The sequence below is a fragment of the Aulonocara sp. 'chitande type north' Nkhata Bay genome, linkage group LG23, assembly GCF_057382095.1.
Source record: "Aulonocara sp. 'chitande type north' Nkhata Bay isolate Kocher_YH1m ecotype deep benthic linkage group LG23, A_spYH_male_GT1.1, whole genome shotgun sequence".
Classification (NCBI taxonomy): Eukaryota; Metazoa; Chordata; class Actinopteri; order Cichliformes; family Cichlidae; genus Aulonocara; species Aulonocara sp. 'chitande type north' Nkhata Bay.
In genome coordinates this window covers 11,110,125-11,133,134 of record NC_141365.1, presented here as the reverse complement: position 1 = coordinate 11,133,134, position 23,010 = coordinate 11,110,125, and the positions used below count along the sequence as shown (strand labels likewise).

The 23,010-nt window shown below is 41.7% G+C and overlaps 1 protein-coding gene, 1 long non-coding RNA gene and 1 other non-coding gene across 4 annotated transcripts in view; 1 reads left to right on the top strand and 2 right to left on the bottom strand.

Annotated features, from left to right (window-relative positions):
- Positions 1-23,010, top strand: part of LOC147301264 (uncharacterized) — a 71,309-nt gene that overhangs the window by 546 nt on the left and 47,753 nt on the right. The window lies entirely within an intron of this gene.
- The window catches only part of nhsa (Nance-Horan syndrome a (congenital cataracts and dental anomalies)), a 67,150-nt gene continuing 45,181 nt past the window's right edge, over positions 1,042-23,010 (bottom strand). The window contains exons 2-9 of one of the 2 annotated variants that reach the window (XM_086282083.1): positions 16,164-16,316; positions 15,520-15,632; positions 14,067-14,111; positions 11,993-12,185; positions 9,669-9,800; positions 5,311-8,157; positions 4,400-4,523; positions 1,042-4,317 (exon numbers count right to left, since the gene is read on the bottom strand). In XM_086282083.1, the coding sequence (XP_086138209.1) occupies positions 3,693-4,317; positions 4,400-4,523; positions 5,311-8,157; positions 9,669-9,800; positions 11,993-12,185; positions 14,067-14,111; positions 15,520-15,632; positions 16,164-16,316 (4,232 nt within the window). In that variant the 3' untranslated portion in view covers positions 1,042-3,692. Of the gene's footprint in view, positions 4,318-4,399; positions 4,524-5,310; positions 8,158-9,668; positions 9,801-11,992; positions 12,186-13,769; positions 13,833-14,066; positions 14,112-15,519; positions 15,633-16,163; positions 16,317-23,010 lie in introns of both variants that reach the window. The other variant, XM_086282082.1, reaches the window with a different exon arrangement.
- trnac-gca (transfer RNA cysteine (anticodon GCA)) lies at positions 21,545-21,616 on the bottom strand. The gene has a single exon. It is a non-coding gene; the product is annotated as a tRNA-Cys (tRNA).

The following is a 23,010-nucleotide window of genomic DNA, read 5'->3' as shown; positions in this document are numbered from 1 at the left end:
GGGAACTGCTTTATGTCAAAAGTGTTTGAAATGCAAGAAGAGGCTTTCACTTTGGGAGGTTTTTACATTACATTTAGATAATACTGATAATATAGAAATAGATGCCTTGCTTGCCCTGACAGAAAGTATGACTAGCAGTTGAAAGCTAACAGTTCCCTAAAAACAAGCTAAAACTGTGAATAAACTAGACAAAAATAATTTTTAAAAATGCTAGCTTGGCTTAATGGATAAAAAGTTGAACTATTTAGCTATAAATAGTGATAAAATATTAAAATGTATTAGGTTTAAATGGCTAGCAGCTGATATTTTTGGCTAACAGTGAAGAGAAGCTAATTAAGTATTTAGCTAAACACAAGGGACAAACAGCTAAAATATATACCTATATTATAAATAAAAATATATATATTTTAGGTGTATGTGTGACTTCTATAGGTGTGTATGGCAGAAATTGCTGACAGTATAGATTAATGTTTGACATAAATAGCAAGATAAACATTTGATTAAAAATAAAAGATTTCAAAAATACCAGCAAACCTTTTGTGCGTCACGGACCGGTTTATGTCCGACAATATTTTCACGGGCAGACCTTTACAGTGTCATGGATAAATAGAACAAAATAAAACCAGTACTGGTACAAAAAAAAAGAAAATTTATTCATAACACACGGGAAAAGACCCAGGGAAACCGAGTTAACGATAAAAACTATAAAAAATAACAATAAAAACCCTGAAAAACATAAATTTCACACCTGAGCCTCAACTCTTGCGGCCCGGTACCAAACGACTCACGGACTGGTGTACTCACTTTTATGAAATACTGTAAATAACTAATGGTATGGATAAACGGGCATTAAACATCCAAAGAGTAGGTAACTATATCTAACCCTAACCCTAATGCAAAGTCGAATAGAAATGTGTTATAAAAATATCTCAACATGATGTATTAATGACGAAGGGGCTCGTGAGTCTATCAGACAGGCTGTGTTGTAAGAGTGCAACACGTGAAGAAAGGTTGGTATTTTGATCTGAAGTAGCCAGAAATTAAAGATACATGAGACATTTTCAAAGCAGTCACATTTATTCATCTTTTTATACACATTTGCTAAGCAGCCTGTTGTGCTAGCAGTTGGCTTTGATAGGATTTACTATGGGATTTCAAGAATGCTTACTAAAAAATAAATACAAGACAACGTGTTCCACAGCTCAAAAATATACAAAGGTCTGAAATTAATGTAAACTTTAAAAACATGTTTTTTTATTTTACATAAGAAGCAATTCAACAACCTTTGTAACAATTCTAAAACGTTATTTAATTTACAAGTTTGTACAAAAACCCCCACTAAAACCTACAAGTACTGTATACAGAGGTTGGTCTGTATCTAGATGAAATGCATCTAGTACCGTAAGTTTAGTTCTTTATTATTGGTTTGTTTTCAAGAACATTTCAGTCAAGTAAACGACAACAGTTCAATGCCACCACGTGTTTTTAGCCTTTGGTAGAAGCATTCCTGTACTTCACTCCTAAAGCATCCTCGGGGTGTGAATATTATTAAGGGAAACAGCTGCATGTACACATCTATAAATATCTCCAGGTACAGCAAGAGACAAAAAAACTTCACAAACATCATTTTGTCAGTGCAGGAAAAAAACAAAAAAGTTGGAATGAAGGTTCACAGACTTAACTCATTGTGTACCCTGTTATATAGTGTTATTAATATGAAAATTAAAAGGGTATTGACAGCATACCTACAGGGAAGAACAAGGCTTCTGCCAGTTTTGCATAATGTTTGAGTACCATCACTCCAATAAGCTCCATGTACTTATAAAATTATGGTGAATACATGGGACTAAAATATACCAGGGTTACAACCAAAACCTTACATTTATATTTTTGGCATTTAATTACATTTTTAATGAAATTTTATAATTAAGTTTCCAATTTGTCTCTGTAACCAGTGTCTCGTATAAGATCTAAAACACATCTCTTATGAACAAAATAAGTATGTGAATAAAAAATAAAAATTCCAGCACTTCATTGCATATTTTTGATCAAAGGTTTTTTGTGTATGTTATAAAAATAAATATATTTAGATTGGTTTGAGACAGAAAATATAGAAGTTATATTTTTTTGAATATTGAGGGGCAGAAAATGCCAAATCCAGACATTTCTCTTTTCAAGAGACTTAATAACCTGGCTCCATATTTAACCATACAATCAAAAATCTCACAAAAACACTCAACTTGCTGTGACCTCAGCTGCTTCATCACATATTTTCTCCTGTTGGATAAAATAAGGCATATTTGATCCTCTGAGTACTTTCCACTTGCCTCTTTCGACAATGCATAAACACATCATGTCAGCAAACCAGAAATGACCATTGGTAAGTTTTTCTTTATGACTTCAGCATTCTTTTCCAGCTCTCCGAGTTCCCTGCCTCGAACTTTTTGATCACTTTTTCATGTCCCATGTTAACACCTGCTCCTTTCTTGTCTCACGAGATTGTCAAGTTAGTGCTCGGCTTTGACACTTCCTGTCTCACCAATAATTACGTCTACCATTTCTTGCTATATGTACAGTATGTTAAAATATTCTAATAATAAGCTTTGATATAATTTAGTATATGACAAACTGAGTAAAATATACATAGTATCAATTCTGTTTACAGGAAATATGAATAGGGACTGAATGTTGACATTTGTCAATTCTGATGTTAATTTTGAGGGTATTAAAATCATTCGATGTAACTGGTTAGAGGAAATGTCCGTCTAATTGTATTCACAGAATACATACGGTTAATTATAACAGATCAACTTCTCTTGCTTATTTCTAAAAACGTTACGTTGTTGGGTTGGGTCTACAAGACTTTGGGAAATGTGCCTTAAACTAACAGAACAGCTATTAAACTCATTTCCAGCTCCATACTTTTATTTGCAGACTCTAGAGTAGCTTAGAGTGATTCACAGTTCATAATAATGCTTATTTATTTTATATGGGATGGTACCGCCTCTGACCATACTGGGGATCTCCATTAATTCTGACAGAGTTTTAGGTCAAAAAAGATTACTTTTAGGTGCACTGACCTCATTATTATACCTTGAACTCTGGCCATGTGTTGCTATGAGCATCACATATATATGGAAGCCTGTTTCCGCCACAAAAAAAAAAGTATTCATAACTCCAAATTTCGAGTTATCCTTCTCAAAAAGTAACTTAACATTTTGACTTACTTTTCTTCAAAATTTTGAGTTAGTAACTCGCCATATCCTTCTGGTTAACAAGAAAATGACGTCATTCACGTAGATTACGGATTGGCAAAGCTAACTCTAAATTTGGAGTTACTTTTCTTAAAATTTTGAGTTAATAAGTCAAAATTCCATACATATATGATAGAAAATAAAGAAAAGAAAAATAGGTCCCCGTTTAAATTTAGAACTGAGAAGATTTTCCGGTTTGTAAATCATATTTTTCCATATAATGCAGACGCAAAACAAGAGCCAACTGTTCATTTCATAAAGATGTTTTCTTAGAAATGCAGTCTGTATAAAACACCATCAATTACTAAATTTATGATTTTCTTTAAAAAATGTTCACGTTCGTCTAATTTTCTCTCCTTCTCTCCTCATTCTGGTCCATCTTTTTTTGTTTGTCTGTTTGCTGTAAACTAATAAAATTACTTAATTATTGCTTTTTTTTTATGTGGAGCCCTGCGATGAGTGGTCGTCATGAGGGCTCCCATCCGAGTTCTCTGTCTCACCCTCAGAGATGGCCTGCATGGGCGTTGAGTACAGCCTGCTGCGCATGCTGTAGCGGCTGCTGTTGGCAGGTGGTGGGATCCTGGAGCGTCCCTGCCTTGAGGCCGCAGATGTATGGAAGGATTTCGGTGAAAAGCCCTCTGCGTTGGTTTTCAAGTAGGGGCTGGAAAGGTGGTCTTGTCCTGATTGGGGCTGCTGCTGAGGGAAGGTGTTGTCGTCGGGGTGTATGGGTGACTCCATTAGAGTGTCTCCAAGTGATTTAGGGGTGATGGGACTCTTGAGGATCTCTGTAGCTGACATGCGGTAACTAGTGTCGGAGCGGCTTCCTTTCTTAAGCAGCAGTAGTTTGAACTCCTCGTTGGAGGTGCTGGACTTTTTTGCATTCCTGTAGATGGGACCGGGGACTCTGTGCAGGCCAGGTGGGGTCACAGCGGAGGAAGGTGATGCCACAGAGATAGGGGAGCTTGCAGTGCTGTTAGGTGGCGTGTTCCCCGAAGCGCCACCGAGGCGATTCCTCACACCCAACTCGGCAGAGTCTTTTCTCCCCAACACTTTCCTTTTAGACCTGAAGAAGACCACATTGATTAAAGAATTTCTGTACATTTTGAGTATACACAAACAAAATCCTATCTATCTAAGCTACTAACCTGTGTATCATAGCGAATAAATCCTCAGTGGTGCGAGACTTAGTGGGGGACAGAAACACGGTGTCATCCTCTGGCCTTGACTCATCATGCACTGAGGACAGAGTGCTGTCACTGAGAGTGGAGTCTGTTAACAGGAACATTTCACACATATGAATATACTGCATCCTGTATATTCCACACTAACCAACCATTTAGCAATTTTTCATAATTTGTTTTGTTCAAAAAGCTCATTCAATTATTAGATATATCAAGTTTCAGCAGCTTTTGTATAAGTAAAATTACAGAAGAGATTCAGTTTACATACATAAAAAAGATCGTTTCCGCACCCTTAAAATTTATCTTGCACCTCCATCCTAGAACTTTTATTCACAATTAACAAGCTCTATGATCCTTTACAGGGGTCAGCAATTTTTTGAGCCATAAATCCTATTTCAGAGAATATTCCCACAATTGGAAGAACTTAGGGACAAAAACAGGCAGAATTGACCTCCATCCACCCATTTTATTAAATGTTTATCCAGCTTACAGTCTCAGAGGGGCTGCAGTCTACCCCAGCAGTCACAGAGCAAAATGAAGGGTACATCATATCAGCCTGAGCAGGTTGCCAGTCCCTCACAGGAGCAGAGAGAGGCAGATAACCACACAGTCTCACATCCAAACCTACAGGTAATTCAGAATCACCAGTTACCCAAACACACACACAGCTTTGTGTCACAGGAGGAAGTCCAGACAGGCACACAGAAAACATGCAAACTCCACACAGAGATGACAGACCTTATTGCTGTGGCAGCGCTAATGACTGCAACAGACAGTACAGAGGCAAAAAGCAGGAGAAAAAGGTGCAGAGCAGAGAGTTGCATTGAGTACAAACTGGGGTTGAGGAGGGGATCACAAGGACATTAAGTCATTACCTTTACTAAAATAGTCCTCCATGTCTGGCATGGACTCCTTGCTTTCCTGTGAGATACATTCGGATGACTCGCCCAATGAATCCATTTCTTTGCTGTCTTCATTGCTGATTGGACTGCTTTGCAGCGTCTCCAACTGACTGTCAGTAGCAGGCACTTTATCCTGACTGCTGGGTCTATTGGGGGAACTGTGTAGGACAGGAGGAGGAGGAGGAGGATACGCCTCTTCTTCTTCTTCAGAGTGCTGTTGCTGTAAAGTCTCAGACTGTGAGCTGAAGTCTCCGAGGCAGGCAGGTGTTTCTGGCAGCTCTCTACAGGTCTCTCTTTCTTGACTTCTGGTTTGTTCGGGGACTTCTGGACCTTTCTGGTTCAAACATGAGTCTGACTGGAGCCTGACTGTTGTCACACACTTTGCAGGAGCCTCTTGCTCCGGCTCGTTCCTTGTCTCAGTCTCACATGCTGACCTTCCACTTGTAAGCTCTTCATTTGAGGTAAACACACCTGACTCCTTTGAGGATAGGTGAAGATGATGGTGGTGTGAGTTGTACAGTGCGGGACTCTTAAGCTCTAAAGATTTACTAGTGGAAAGTTTGCTAGGTGAGTTCACAGTGGGATATTGGAATTTGGAAGTGGTGTGATTTTCATGCTGCTCCTTACTGATCGATCGGAGGTGTACTGAGTTCAGCACCGTGGGCGTAATGGACAGGCAATAGGCGTTGAATACCTCTGGGTTGTGAGGTACTATAGGCTTGGCTGACACTGCTGCTTTTTGTTTGTTTTGGTGAAGGATTTGCATCTGGGTCTTGTAAGCTGTCGCCTTGTTGTTGACGCTGTGAAGGGCACTTAAGTCGAGATGAGAGGGAGGGATAATTGGCAGCTCCAGATCTCTCTTTGAGGTTGCACCATCCCTAGAGGACAGTGACTGAAGTGAAAGTGATGAGAGAGAGGACTTCCTCTCTGGGACTTTGGGCTTCCTTTTACCACTTGATGGAGACAGTGGCCCAGGGAAAAAGGTAGAGGGAAATGAGGAGGTGGGTGTTTCTGATTGACTGGAGTAGCCACTGGATGGGCTTGCCAGGCCTGCCAACTTCTCTGGGGATATGAGCTTGAAATCTTCCTCGACTGATGGAAGTGAAGGGGTGGTAGCTCTGGAGCCAGACTGGGACGTCTGCGACTCAGAGCTATCCTGTGACTTGATGCATTCAATAACCGTCGTACCTGTAGCTGTGCTGGAGTTTGACAACGATCGGTAAGGATCTGTGGATTTCAAATCATTCAGGAGCCACAGATCTGCATAGTCTGACTGCAAAACCCCCTCATCCTTAAATGAATGTGTATCTGTGGAGACTAAGTCGGGTAGATCAGCTGAGCCCTCAACCCCCCAGCCTACCCGGGTTTCTCTGACCAGTGAGGAGTTTTCAGTGTGAGCCAGAGAGCCAGACAAAGCCAGCTGCAGTTTCCTCTCCTTTGCAGACAGATGAAGTTGCTGCCCACATGTAATCTTTGGTTCTTTCTTAATAGGGATGTTTCCCTCACTGCATATTTTCCTTAAGGAGGAGCTCCTCTTAGGTGGCGATGGCTTCACCTTTGGTTTTTTTAAGGAGAGGCAGCGTCTTCCCAGTGTCATGTGACCACTTGAGTCTGACAGGCCACAGTCAGTGCCTGAGGGTGCATAGTTATTATAAGTGAAGCTTTGGCTACCTTTCAAGCCGCAGTCAAAGTGCATGGAGGTGTAGTAACCTTCGTTGTCCACAGAGTAGTGCGAGACGGTGTCTGCTTTCTCTGACGGTGGTTTGTCGGAGAAGCTGCTCTCACAGGTAGCCATACTGGTGAAACTGGGGCAGCCCAGACTGCTCTCAGCCTCTCTGCTTGGCTCGGGGCTGAAGCCCTGTGACCCCGGAGGCTCTGGATTGGGGTAACTCCACTCCCCCTCGATGGGATTGCTGACACCAACTTCTTCTAATATGTCCATAGCTGTGGAGGAGAAGGAGCCTGCTCTTTGGGTCCTGAGGCCCTGATAGTGGTCCAGCAAGAAGCCTGTCTGGTCATCGTTAGTATGAGTGGCAGCGTTTAAAGAGAGCTCAGAGTCACAGTGGGAGGAGCCGGTCAGAGGTGGAGATGCGGCAGGAGGGATTGTTTCTGATGTCTGGGAGGGGCATGTGGAACTGCTCCCGCTCCAGTTCCCGCTGGAGGACTGGTGGTCCTCCTTATGGTCTATCTGGCCTCCCAGCACTGCTGCAGCAGAGATGGAGTGCATAGGGCTGCTGAAGGTGTCCGAGCTAGATGAGATCTCACAGCTGCCCATGTCAGCTTTTCTAGGCAGGTGAGATCTGGTCCGTTCCATCCAGCTGCGCTCCGGACTCTGTGACAGCTGCTTGTACTTAAGGCTTCCTAGCTGGTGTTCAGACATGGCCTGGTCATCAGTACTCTCCTCTTCATCCTTCAGAGTCAACTTCCTAGAGCCAGTCAGAAACCCCTCAGTGTCGAAGGGGGAAAGGTCCTCCTCATCGTCGCTGTCGTTATGTCCGTTGTCCAACATTCGGCTGGTGTCTCGGGGCAGACTCCGAGAACGCAGGTGTGCTCCAACGGAGGCACTGAACATGGCGTCCGAGGTCTCAGGGAGGGAGGAGATGTTTCCTGCAGAATGTGAGAGGGAGAGGGAGACTCCCTGGCCTCTCTGGAGCCTGATCCTCCTTCGAGATGGTGCTCCTGAGATCAAAAAGTCTTCTGTCTGACAACCCGAGTCTCTGGTGTTGAGATGGCTGGCAAACTCTTGCATGGAAGGGGTGATATCTGCACTGGCGTGAACTATCACTGTCCGCTCTCTGGAGCCAGGAGAGTCATCAGAATCTGTGAGAAGCAAGACGCACACAAAATACAAGAATAAGAAATTCAAATGTCTTTCTTCATGTATTTAAAGGTAACCTGTTATAAAAAAAATACTTTCAGGTGCTCCACTTGTCACAAAGTGTCACCACAGGAGGTGGTTGCACGTTTGATTTGGCAGATCTTTACACTTTTGCCCTTCCTGAGAGAAACTGCAAGGGATTTGTGTCTGTTGTAATGCTTGTCTTTATGTTCTGTCATATATAAACTGCTACAATTGTGGATGCTCAAATCAAACATGGCCAAAGTTTCAAATAAGAAAATCAAGTATATATGTAGAAGTAATCCTTGTGAGTCAAACATGCTTGAAATACTCTTTCAGGCAGTTTTTCTATTCTTGGTTTGTGACGATATCACTGAGAGGGATATGCCAAATATGATAATTTCAGCCATACAGTGGAAGGACCTGTACAGCTTGTTTTGGACAGGACGGCCTGCATTAAGGCCCAGAAAAACATAAACAAGCATTATTTTGAACTGTGAATCACGCAAAGCTACTCTAAGCATGGTCCAAGAAAACTAATATGGAGCTGGAAATGAGCAGTATGAGTGGGGTGGGGGAGTTCCAACCGGCATTTTGCATCTTCCCATCTTATTTTCCATCAACTCTGCTGTTGATGGTCCAATGAAAATATTATAGGGATAGTTAACCACTAAATACAGTTTGCAACACTGATAGATGCACACTTCTTAATACACAGTTAAATTTGGTAGCTGTAGTTTGGTAGAAAGAAAACAGTACCCATATGAAGTTCTTTAAATGTATTTTTTGGAGAACCACTGTATTCAATAGAATACATACATCTACAAGTCTGAATTGGGTACTAACTCAGTCCAAAACAACAGTGATGAATAAATGTGTAGTAGGTAGGTATCGTGCTGTCTAAAAAAATCTTAAAATAAACATTTTCCCTCTTATTATAAGCTTCTGGTATTTTTTAAGTCAGGGGAAGCTGTTTGCCAGCCACAAGTAAATGCAAAAATGCAAAAAAAAAAACCATCCTACTTAATACCAGATACTAGGCCAATTGTGTGGTGGAATTAAACGGCATTCAGCAAACATGAGAAACATTTAAACCCCACAACTATGAAAAGGTTGTGAAAAATAAATGCTAACAAGGTCCACTAGGTAAAATCAAGCAAAGCAAGCATGTGACAAGATTACCACAACTATGCACAGTAATTGAGGAGCAGTTTGGATTTGTTTCAGGATAATTCAAACAATAGTCAAAGTAGTCCAGATAGTATTTTAGTAATTATCTGAGTTAAAAAAAAAAAAATACTATTTAACTATGCATTTAGTTCAGAAAGCAGTACTGGCCAATGTGAATTTGGTATTCAAAAATACCTTATAATTGTAACATATGCGCTTGTGCACTACACTCACTATTAGTTCTAGTAACTACATAAAACAATAGAGGAAAAACGAAACTGAATCAAGTTTGTGTTCGCATGTGTCAGTTTAAGGAACATACCTAAGTCTCGCTGCACCTGTCTCGGAACGCCGGCAACAGTCCTCCGTCTCCTCAGCTTCCGTCTCCTCTGAAGCAAAGACTGCGAGTGAACGAGCGAGCAACGCACACTAGCATCTCTGTCAAAGCCAACCCCTGCAATGGAGACAGCACATCTGAGGAATCTTTGTTTGGTGGCGACTGCAGAGATTCCTTCTTTAACTCTCACGCTGTCACATAAAGAAACATTTAAGGTGACGCTCGGCCGTACCAAATTTAGGTGTTGCACAAAAATAGCAGTGAGGAGTGGAGCAAAGAGATCTGACAGAACTCAAAGTAGTAAGTTATTTACTGCTTAACGTAATGACAAAGCAGTAATTGTAAGAAACTTTGGAAAAGGACAGAAAACAAATGGTACTGATGATGGGTTTTGTACACATAAGAGAACTCCTGATGTGCAGGGTTCTGCTTTCCCTCTCTATATGATTTACTGTCATGTGATTGCAGGTCAGAGCTTTCAGCTCCATAGCGATTGCTGTGCTTTGCTTACAATGTGCATTTTTTACCCTCCACTGTCTCTGACTCGGCCGGTGTTGTTGTACAGCTCTCCTTTTGAGTGAAAATGAGCGAGAGTAAATAACGTCAGGCTGCCCTTTTCAACAATCTGGACAGAACTAATCAGCATTCATGTCATTGCATCTCGCCTCTTTGCAACAGCAGGCACAAAGCGTCAAAGGATGAGAAACAAAGTTAACTGGGCACAAAGCATGACTTGCACATTGAGAGTGACTGGAGCAACATTAATTGTGGCTTGTTTAGTAGTGATTGAACTGCAACACTTCCTTATATCTTCCAGGTACTTCATTGTTTCAAGAAAATTAGACAGTGAAAAAAATTTTAGTATCATGAGGAAGAGCCAAAACCAAACATTGTTCATTTGAGCACATATAGTTAACTTCATCTCCCTTTTAGTTTTCAATTTATGTTTTTAGTTTTTTTTAACAGTTTAATATACTTTTAGTAAATAATTTTCAAATGTTTAATCACAGTTTTTAGCAAAATACTGTCCTGTTTATCCATTAACCTAGCTTACAATGTTGTTAGTAGCATTAGTTAACAGTTTTAACTGTTAATCCATAAATTTAGCTTATGTAGATAACACCTTTTAAATAAAAACTTTAGGTTTAACTGCTCACCAACTTAAAAAAAATGGCCAACATATTAAACTAATATTTCTTCTTCTTCTTCTTTTGGATAGCATTATCTAATATTTTCAGCTGTTAATCCATTTAGCTAAAAATGATTATAGCTATTTGCTAACAGATTGACTGTTAGGACTTACTACTTGTAATTTACTAGAATTTACCAATTTTTATAAATTATGCTGAACAATTAATCATTTTTTTGTTGCTAATTTATAACAGTGTTATCTAAAAAATATAACAGCTGTTTACATTATTTACTACTGCTTTTCAGCTCCATTACTTTCAGTCAGGTTAATAGTTTTGCTAACTTTTAACTAGATTAGCTAATTAGTAATTAGTAAATCCCTAACTTATGGTAGAAGTAAAAAATATTAAAATACCTTTTTTTTTTTTTTTTTTTTACTGAGTGTTAGCAAGTTGTGTCGCTACTCTAAAAATATAGCTATGGGAAAGTGATAGCTTAGCTTGCCAGCTCTAGCAATCAGAAGAAACAGAGGGAAAGAGCTAGCTTAGCACTATGTACAAATCAACCACCCCCATGACCTATAACGAATATGGGTACATAGGAAGGTCAGCATGTAGAACTACTGCTATAATGGCTAATTAGCCTGAAAAAGGGGATGATTTGTTTATTTTAGCATGACTGAAAACAAAGGTTAAACAATAAGCTTGGCTTTGCTAAAATGTATATAAATCCAACTAATCTTTATATCACTTTTTTTTTTTTTGAGCAAAGGAAAAATGTAAATTTACACTTTTATGGCAAGACTGGTGCCTTAAATTTCATTTTGCCAAAAATCACAAAATTATTTTTAAACACTTCAGGTTTTGTAAAGATTTGAAAATACATTATATGAGCTGTAATTACAATGTTTCAGAGCTGCCTCTACGCTGTGCGTCTTTGCTTTTTCACCTTCCAAAGTCAAGCAAGCTGGCTCCTTGTTTCCAGTCTTTATTCTAAACTTAATATAAGCTGGTTGTTGCTTTGTTGTCTGAGTGGTATCAATATTCCTATTTAACACTAAAGGAAAAAAAGTTTATATGCAGGAAAAAAAAAACCCAGAAAGGTGGCTGCAACTGCTGACAACTGCACACCACACCTTAGTTCAGTCACAACAATCAGATTCAGTGATTTCAATTTACCGGTCACATTAATGGGGATGACACATGAGGTGATGACTTGGGAATTGCTTTTCATTCTCTCTTCTGGAGTGGGCAGCGGCAGAGCTTTAGACCAGTTAGTCTGCTTGTCCAGGGTGGAGGGGATGTTAGGGATGGGAAACTTAGACCGGTGACCTAGAGCCACCCCGTCAGAGTCGGGGTCAGAGGGCGCAGCCTGCAACAGATGGATATTTGCATGGTTAGATTGTTAAGGTTAGGCCAGCATTACATGAAATATGGTTTGGCGGAGTTAGAAAGTGACCAAACTCAGCTTCAGGAAGGGGAATGTGCTGATTAAAGTAAGGGATTAGACTGGTATTGTCCAAGTGTTTATTTGGGAAAGAACTGAAGAGTAGATGAAGAGATTAGTGTCTTATTAATAATCTGCAGCAGTCAGTGCTCCCTTCTTTGCAGGCAGAACAGAGGTAAATCAATACACATGCCCTTCCAGCTGCTGAGTTTAATGTTGGAGTGCAAAGAAACCATTAAGTCATGGAAATGAACAGCATGCTTCGGAAAAAAGGGAGAATGGAAAGCACAAGAAGCATTCAAAGAATCTCTACGTCATGCAAAAATTAAGGTTCAGAAACCCGACTGTGTCCGAGCCTCAGGCTAATAAAAAGTTTGACACACACACACACTACAGAACACGTCTTGACAGATACTTTACAAATAAATAAAATGATGCCTCCTTCACTCACAGGATATGACAAACTATAACTTCAATTCTTAGCTCATGCTCCAACATTCCAAAATTTTTCCGAGGGTCTCCTGCATCATAACAAGTGTCCAGAAATCTCTGAGAGGAAATACTTCACAGCAGCGTTCCTCAACCATGGGCCTCCTCAGACTCTGCAGAGCCACTTGTCTTTATATCTGCATGCTAAATGAATTTCTTACCTTGAGATTCCAACACAGAGACACATGTGAAACTGGGAGTGATTCTCAGTTTCAACTGGTTCCCACCTCCACAACCCGACAACCTCCCACCCCCATTTAAAGGCAACCCTCGAGCCTTTGTGCTCCCTGTTCCCAGCAGACCAATGAGACCCTGACAAAACCCCGACCACAAAAGAAACTGGTTTCCTTGGAAACTTCTCGCAACTAGGAGGGAAAAAAAAATCAAAGGAAGACCATTTACAGCTGATTTGTTTTGAGAACGGTTTCAGGAGTGCCTGAGAGGAGGGATGAGCGGGCTGAGAGAAAGAGACGAGGGATTTGAGAAAAAGGAGGAAGAGTGGGCACGTACGGGATGAGGGGAAATAAAAAAGGAGCGGCAGAGTTTGAAGCTCATTCCTGTCTCACGACGGGCATCAAGCACGATACTTGTTTAAAAAAAGAAAAGAGAATCAAGAGAGAAACACGAGGCTGTCAGCTGTACAGTGGGGAAACCACAGCACAGAGGGATCATGGGTAATCACAGGCGCAAGTTTCGAGAAGCCGACCCTATCATTAGAGAAACCCGGGCGGCTGTGATTGTGGCCCACATACACATTCCTCACATACTCCAAGCCCTTCATATGAACTCAAACAACAACAACAACAGTATGTAAACATGTGATGTGTGGGTGAAACTTTAAAGAGGTGCTCCCCTTCAGTATCACCCCACCCTCTCAACCGGGTGGAGCAGGATGGCTACTACTGCCAGTAAGAGAGAGGGCATGCATTTAAAAAGAGATAAGTAGAGGTCAGTCGGGGCGGACATGTGAAATAAGGTGTTAGGAATAGGAGGACGGCGAGGGAGGGAAGGGACCAATACCTTTCTGCTCCAGGGAGAGAAGTGGCAACATTCGGTAGGGGAGGAGGAGCTGGTGGATTCGAACTGAATTACAGGGTGAAAAACAAACAAACAAAAAAGGACAAAAGCACATGGCAGGAATGAACATGGAGATCTTCAACACACAAACATAAGAGACAACATTAGGGAGGAATATGAACACTGAAATATTTGGGTCAAGGCAGGCTGGTGAGCTGATGCTGAACCAGTTATGGTGACGAAAAAATGAATAAAACATGAATGAAGCAGCACACACGTGACAAACACAGTCCCCTTTACCTGTGCTAACTGTGTCGTTGCATCTCTAAAATGCCTCTCTGGCTCCTTTGATCAAAGGAAATAAAAACCATACAAATATTATTTAAAGGGAAATCATTATGCACATTTCCAACTACATTTTTAAAAAGATTCTTGAAAACTCTGATTTGTCTTATACTGTTTATATTTATACTCCCTTTCCCTCCCTTCATCAAGCCAACTTTCTTCTGATTGGCTCCCCTTCTCGGACAGAAGGCTTGGACAGGTGTAATGGTCATTTTTTCAGATGCTGCTTGCTGCTCTTCATTGCGCACAAGATGTCTTTTAGAATCAAGGCATTGAGAGATAACCGTCCCGTTTTAGAGGCCATAAAGTCTGTGTCAGTGATGGCGGTGGCAACGGTATCCTGCAGGTTTTAGATGTGTCCTTGAGCCAACACAGCAGATTTAAATGGCTAAATGACTTCCTCAACATGTCTTTGACATGACATTTGATTCAGGTGTGTTGATCCTGGATGAGATCTAAAACCTGCAGGACACTGGCGCTTGAGTCCTGGAGTTCGAGATCCCTGATGTAAGTGAAACTTAGTGTTTTGTAGCACAATAAGTGGACAGTTAAACAAATACAGTAGGAGAAAATATAAGGCACATCTGAATGATTTATGACTGGGAATGCAGTTGGAGGCTAACTACACAAGCAGAGCCTCAGTTATGGTCACAGCACAGTGTGTGCTGTAATGTCATCGCAACCCTCAAACCATTCATATCGGTGCTTGACGTGTCTCAGTTCAGAAAGAAAGCTCTGCATCAGTGCTGGTACGGACAGATTTGTTTCACAGTTTTTCCAGAATGGATTTTCCATCTGATCCTTTTCTGTGATCTGGGACAGGCTATTATAGCATTTAGCTGTACCATAATATACTGGTACTGAAGATAACCTTGACATTTAAAAATAAAACTACAATATTTATATAAAAATGCATATTAGAATATTATAAATAACAGCGTCATTACTAAAACACAACCGGGTGTAAACTAGTGACATTTCATTAGTTTACAGTCTGGGAAAGAGAGGAGACTGACCTGAGATCATATAAGGAATATCTGCTCTTACTGATGTCAGCAAGAGCCAAGATTGGAAAAAAAAACTGTCTTAAACTGAGTGTTTGTCTGAGCTGTTGGCTCACAGGGATTACTTGTATACGCACTGACTTCTTTATTGGAAACTATGGCCATGGGTAGTAAAAGCACTGACCACTGGTGTGGTATATGTAAGAAAATAAATAAAAGCAGATTAAGTTCCCTTTAAAATGCAATAGAAGCAACATTTGAATATCAAAAGATGATTATTTTTCACATCTGTGTCTATCAATATGAATTATAGTGATGGTGTCACTGGACTTGGTGATTTTCATACTGAAATCAAGAAGATCTTTTAAAGCAGTTTGGATCAAAGTCGAGGACAATCGTCTCACCGTTGTTAAATTTGTTCCCCTCTGAGGGGGGGGACACATCGGCATTGGGGGCACCGGCGAGATTGCGATGGTAACTCTCCGCTCCCTGCTGCCCGATCGTCTCCTCTGGTGATCTGCAGCAAAAAAGATGTAAAACACTGAAGATCAATTGTATTTGTTCACTGAGATAATAAAATATAAGTGTCGAGAGGTGTCACATGCAGACCGACCTGCGGGGTCAGATTAATCTGGTTAGATATGAGTCCTTGGTCAGCCATTTTTTCTGCATTGAATTTACCCAGGAATTATTGTGTAGTGTTGTGCTTAAGAGTGCATGACTAAAGTGATTTTGATGAATTCATAAGTGCACTTCTTTGATGCTTGACTATTTATGGTTTTTTTAAGTTGTAGATAGACTGTCTGTGTGAAAATGGCCTCTGAACGTGCTTGTTATTTACGTTGTAGTTGCACAACATGTCCACTAGAGGGCACGATGCCTCCAAACACAGGCTGCAGACCTGCCTGGAAGGATGCATGTTATAGCTGAAATGTTTTTAAATGGCACGTAAGGGAAAAGTGAAGCAGTTTATTAACTAGGCATGACAGAGAGCAGCTTTCCCTCCTGTGTTGCAATCTGAGGAGCTGAGTGCTCCTGAGGGCCTCACCTCGGTGCAGGGCCCACAGGCTGGTTTTGGCTTGCCTGTGGAGCTCTTCCACACATTCTGGCCGCGTAGAGGGATGGAAAACGTTCCTCTGCTGATGCCAGGGAGCTTGGTAGTGTGCTGTCAGCTTACTCTCCACATCCAGGTTAGATACCGCTGTCAGGGAGAGAGAGATAGCTAAAAATGACAAACCTTTTCTAGTGAAATTCAACAGTGTGGTCACAGACAATCCAGTGTCATCATTTATAAGGCACAAGGGCATCTATATGATCCTAAAACATCTCACTGAAGCACAAATTAAGCCACACCCATGTGACTAGGTAATAGTTTGAAACGTGTTGCTTTACATTGGAAGTTTAGTGAGGAGAAATGGTCACAAAAAGATCTCAATTGAATGAGCCTTCCATTAATAGAGAAAGCTCCAACAATCAGACGAACCTCTATGAGTAATCACTTGGTTTTGCTAGGTGTGAACTTTTGCTGCTGTAGCTCATCTCCTTCAAGCTTTGAGATGCTCTTCTGCATATCTTGTTTTTAACAACTGGTTATTTGAGTTACTATTGCCTTCAGCTTGAAGCAGTCTGGCCATTAATAAGCCACTGTCACCCAGAGAACTAACCAAATTGTTTGCGGAGGATTTAAGAGACAAAGTCACCGTCCTTCCCCATTCTGATGCTCTGTTTGAATTTCAGCAGGCTGTCTTGACAATGTTTACATGCCTGAATGCATTCATTTGGTGCCACGTGATTGGATGATTAGATACTTGTATTAACAAGCAGGTAAACCTAATGAATTGGCTGGTGGGTCATTAATTAGTTAATTTATTCTGTCACTTTATAGAGACCAGCTTTTCATCATAATTAGCTGATATTTCACTAGTTTATCCAACCTGTTATCTGATAACTTTAACAGTCAGATTTTTATCGTTCATGGATTTCCTTTAAAGGACAATGGCTACTATCAGTCCATTATTTCGTCATGCTTCTTGTAACCCTTATTGAGACATGATGGCTGCATCACGGAAAGGCAGCTTTCATCACGACTGTACTGGACGTTCATTCAGGCATTTTTGTGGTTAAAATGTGTGACGTCCACATTTTCTGAAACAAATGCAACTGATGAGCTTTGCTTTGTGGTGGCTTTGAATGTTATCTCCTTCTACATATGAACACTGAAGGGTTTTTTATTAGTTGGGAGAACAACAGAGTCAGCTTAAAGCCTGAGACTAAAAATCCAGATAATCACATCCAATGTTAGCAGCACAATAGCCTGTTTACTAATGCAATGCTATCACCTGCAGCCAAACAATAGGTATTAATGCAACCTGATAGTGTGACTTTCATCCTCTAAACACTGACCAATACATGGAATAACCCCACTGCTCCCCCTTACATCTCCTCGAGTTACTGCACCGCTTCAAATTACACATAATGCATGGAGGGGCTGCATGAATGGGGAAAGTTTGAGTTCAAAAGGATGAAGTCTGGTCTTTGTGCTGGGACTTATTTGGATGTTGACTGCTTGAAGTATGCACAGGAGTTATTCATACAAGAACAAGATGTCAGAGAGAAACCAGCATGAGTAGATTAAAATAACAGCATAGTTTGGTTGCATGAAATAAGACTCCTTCATTGAAGGCACTGGCGTGAGATAGTATCTCAGACATCTGCAGCGAAATCCAAGTAAAATCCTGAGGATTAACTGCTGAGCTTTTGCTTTGATAGCACACAAAGACAGATCTGTCAGTCTTCTCTTACCTGCCTGACATTTCTGGGCCTGTCCTTGACCGGGCAGCTTTGCCGAATCGCACTCTATCTGACCTCTGTGTCTGATGAGAGGCAGCTCTGGCTCGCAGTTTGCTTTGTGTTGCAGCCAGAAGTTAACTTTAGCCTCGTTCACACAGAAAAGGACACGGTCCAACTCCTGACTGGAGCTACTAAAGGTCAGGAAGACCCAGCGTAGCAGCCCGACACTAAACCTCAGCCTGTGTATCCAACTGCTGCGTATGCTAAGTGCTTTTCTAACATCACTATCACTGCTATGAATCCTCTGGCAGGTCCTTTCTAAGAAACACTGCGAAATCCCCAGGAGACGCGACGTTTTTATCAGCTACGCCGACACAACCTGACGTTTTCCAGGGTGATCTAAAAGCCCTCTGCTGTGTGACCTCGCTGAACTAAAAACACGCTCTGTGTTGCATCTCCTGCACAGCTGGAGAAGCTGGAGGTGAACTCAGCAAAGATTTACACCGGTGTGGAAGCACCGCTTCACTCGAATCTTAATGAAATTGTTTTACGCCCGCCAGATGTTTCCTACCTGCTGCCATATATGACTTTGCATGCGTGTTGTAAATAAACAGCCAGGTTTAAAATATAAAACATGAAACAGTCACCTTTGTTAGCTGCCAATTTTTTTTAAATGCAGGAAAACCCCTGTAGGACCTGGATGGATATATCTGCATTTATTATATTTATTTATTGGACTTGCCACAGATTTAATATCGGTGCAGTAATATATAACCGAGCAAACGCCCACAATATTTCAGACGTGGAGCAGATGATACGTTTGTCGTGTAAATTATGGTGAAATGAGGAGCCCTCTGACACTGCTTGTCAGCCTCTCCCCTCAGTGCTTCCCCACTGAGCTGTGAACTGTTGGCCTTGCTGTGACACCCTCAGTGTCTCACAACACACTAAAAACCCATTTGACAACAATAGCAGCCACAACTAGGACAAACACTGTGCTCTCATCATCTGACTCCATTCAACCTTCCCCGTTTTTATCGTCCTCCAGCTAAAAAACACATCAGTACTTCCTTTGACCTTGCTCGCTGAAATCTTGGTTAAGTGAGGCTGTGTTTGTGCGCCAGAGCACGAGTTCATTAGAGGCCTTTAAGAGAGGTTTTCATGGACACAGAAGTCCATATGGGCAAAGCTTTTAGTGCTAATTTAGTGGTCAGCTGTTGCCCCCAGTGAGGCCTAAGAAAACACATCAGGCTGCAGCCATCTCATTGACCTCTTGGCAGCTTTCTCTTTGTTTCACATCGGGCTGATTGATTTGCAGCATGGCTATATTGAGCCAAATGAGCCACATGGCCTCCGGTGAGAAGAAGAAGAAGAGAAAAAATTTTTTTTGAGGAGCATTTCTGTATATTTGCGTCGTTGCTTGTGGCATCTTTCTGTTAACTTTCCTGGCGAGGTGAAATCAAACTCTATTATGTGCACTGTGACACTGCCTATCAATCTCATCTCCACCTCTTCATTTGCTGCAGGATCATCCCCCACTGCACTCAGCCCTGCAGGCCAGGAGAAGAGGGGCAATGAAAGCCTGCATGCATCCCCAGACTGCCTCTGCCTTGTAATTTTCTCGGTTTTGGCTCAGACAGGAGCCAAGCCAAAACAGCCTCACACCTACGCTCACACACCTACAATTTGCCAGCGGCCTGGGAGGACAGAGCCGCAGATGTCAGCCATTAGGTCACACGTAGAACTTTAGAAAAACTCTAAATCTGAACTTCTGTACATGCAACAGGCAGACAGATGAGCTTGCACATTGCTGTTTCAGCTGTGTGTAATTTACGCGAGTGAATCTTTGATTCCTTTTTTTCTTTGGGGTTACTCACGCTGCAGGACAAGTGTAGTGTGTGGGGAGCGTTTGGGTTTTTAACACGGTTCAAACTAACCGTGAAAAACAAACTCTTCATCATCGCGTCTTACATCTTGTGACAAAGTGTGAAACCGCTGTGGTTGACATGCAGAGCAGGAGCAAAGTGGGAGGTGCATGCGGCTCAATTAAAGCCTCAGTAAATTATACAGTACCTTGGGGTGTGAGGGCGATGCAGCATCCCAGAGCCATGACAATGCACGGTGGTTTAAACTCACTTTAAATCCGTCACCTGAACAGGAACTCCGCGTCCTTCGTGACTGACGGTCCCTCGGCCCTACTGACCTACAGCCCCTCTGGAACATCTGCTCACACTCCACCCCCATGTCCCCATCCCCACCCAGTGCAGGGTACAGATGGCCCAGCCGTGCCCTGACTTGGAGACCACTAATCTGTTTATGGTGTGCTATAGGAGGAGAGGAGTGTTAATCCAAACCGCTGAAACAACACTGACCGCTTAACCTACAATGAAGGATCGCGGAGGGTACGGAGGAATGCCGAAGAATCACGGGACAGTGCATGTCCTGAACTTTTGTGTTAAATATTGCAGTTCATTCTTTAAATAAATAGTTTAGATGCTTTGAACTACTCAAGCACAATACTTTCTAATCAAATTTGTTAGTGAAAGCAAATGCAAAGCATCTAAAACTAGATGCATGGCACTCACCTGAAGAAAAAGTAAACAGACCAAACTGCTGGGAGACTTATCCTTTCATATTTTTTCTGTAATCAAAAATGAAAATGCTCCAATGTAACATCTGCGATTATTAAAGAAAACAACGCTGCTCTCCTGCTGAGTGTCCAGTCAGCTGCTGGAGAAAGTCTCCACTGAGGTCTGATTAGGAAAGCACAAAGAGTAGAGTCCCAGTGCCAGTAGGAAAAAAAACAATAATACCCCTCTCCCCAGTAATCCGCTCTGAGCCCAAATCCACCCAGCTGATGGTGATGTCGCTGCCGCCGCTGCTGACCAGCTGCATCAGGTGGGGCAAAAGATTGTTGACATTCAATAAGAAACCAACAGGCTAGCTGAGGGAAGCTTAAGAGTTGCTGAAATGTTGAAATGTTGCTGATTATAAGAGTGATGAACAGGAGAATTAATGGCAGAAATATAGCATAATATTAACCAATTAAAGAGCCAGCTACATCTGGCTGCTCTTATTCACAAGAAGTAGCCAACTCAGGCAACTCCACATGTTTGCTTTTGCAGGTTTTTCACACTGCTTGCCCTTCCTGATGCAAACATAAAGGGATTTGTGCCTCCTCTAGACATGCTCCCAACTGCATAACAGATCTAACGTAATAGCAACGGTATATATACCTAATTGCTTGTGAGAGCCAGCCAATCAGAAGAAAGCTGGCTTATACTGTGGTGAGCTAAAACTGTTTTTTCAGGTTGGGGATAAAATATTTAAGATGCATAAGGTTTATTTTTGAAATGTGAATCGGGTGAAGCTACTTTGGAGTTCAAGAATGGAAAAAAATAGAGTTGTCCTTCTAAATGATCCTCCATCATTTGGTGTTTTGATGATGGTGCTCGGTTTGGGTTGAGCTATGGGAACAGCAAAGGCTTAAATATATGATTTGTGTCAGTGTAACAACGAAGCCACCCAGTGAAGCCTCATGCTCTAATGATGGAGGCTTTTTTATGCTGAACAACAAAAGATAAAGGTGAACACTCAATACTGTTTAATTGGTCCAATAGCTTCACATATTTGCAAGCGAGAGAGCATCTGGACTTGAACCAGAGACCTCTTGATCTGCAGTCAAATGCTCTACCTCTGAGCTATACCCCCACACCAGGGCTATGTTCTCACTGTAAATGTGACCCAAGCCTTGCCAAATGCCCTGCACAGTATAACAGCCCCACGGTACTGGTGACTCCCCACAGACCCTGGATCCTACATTTCCCATAACTGCACCATGATTGCACCTCTGAAGCACTTTTTTTTAAAGAGAAAGCTATTATGCTTTTACTTACTTTCTCTTTACCAAAGGTCCAAATAATGAGGCTCACAGGGAATACATACCACGACCTCATTATCTGGAGGTTTGGCTGAGTTTAATATGAGCATCCAACACTGGGACAGTTTATATATGACAGAAAACTTTAAAAAGCATAATAGGTCCACTTTAATATTAAACTCCAAAGACATAAAAGCACTTTGAGGAAATCTATCATATTTAATCAGTCATAACTCTCCAGAAAAGAAATGGGTATGTGGTTATATTATACATAGCAAAAATTAGCCAAGGGAACCTTGTAAATGAAGTTGCACTTACTTTGCAGCTTAACTGAGCACTTTTCAATACAAGCCTCATTTAAACCACACACAGCACTTTGTACACATACTCTAAATTGCCTTGAGAGCATTTAGGTTCAATCCCTGGGATTGAACCAGCATCCTTTCAACTAGAAGTCATCACACCAAATATATCCATAAGAAAAGAGCCCTTTGTGCTTTCATGCCCCTGCTTATCCACCTGTTTCACAGTCTTTGTTGTCACTGCTGTAGAAGGTGTCACTTGCTTTTAAAGCAAGGGTAATGTGGTAACTGTCCAACTTAATTGGTGTATTTAGCGTGTAACATTTAAGTGGCCCTTGGGATCGTTTCCACTCTGACACTGGACTTGCACAGACTGGTCATAGTTGAGACTAATTCTAGTACAAGTAACTGAAGGTGTTCCCATCTGTCTCTCTTCCTACCACACCTATTCAAACAGGCACTCCCTCAGCTCACCTGGAGCTTTGATGTGGGCTCTGCTTGGAATGCGATGCTGGGAACCAGGAGGTCCACAGGGGGGGTAATGAGCCTTTTTTGCAGCCCGATGCTGCTCTCAGGTGCCTGCAGGTACCACAGCAAACAGCTGCTGAGCAGTAATCAAACTGCTGGTTAACTTCCTAAAGTGCTTTACTGTCCCTCAATATGAGTCAGCTAATTATCCGGCTGAGAAACGAGGAATACGCCCATCAGGATCACGATTCTATTTATAGTCCCATAAAAGTGACATTTCAATCTACCTAATCTGTTCTTTAATGACATCACCACGGCGGGAAAAGCACGGCAGGAGTGTGAAATTATTCCTGATGAATTAAAACGCACTAAAGTCTGCTTGTGTTTCTTGACTTGAGGTCAGCACGCAGGGGTTGGCAGCGCTGCAAGCCCACACACGAAAACCCGTCTGGTGG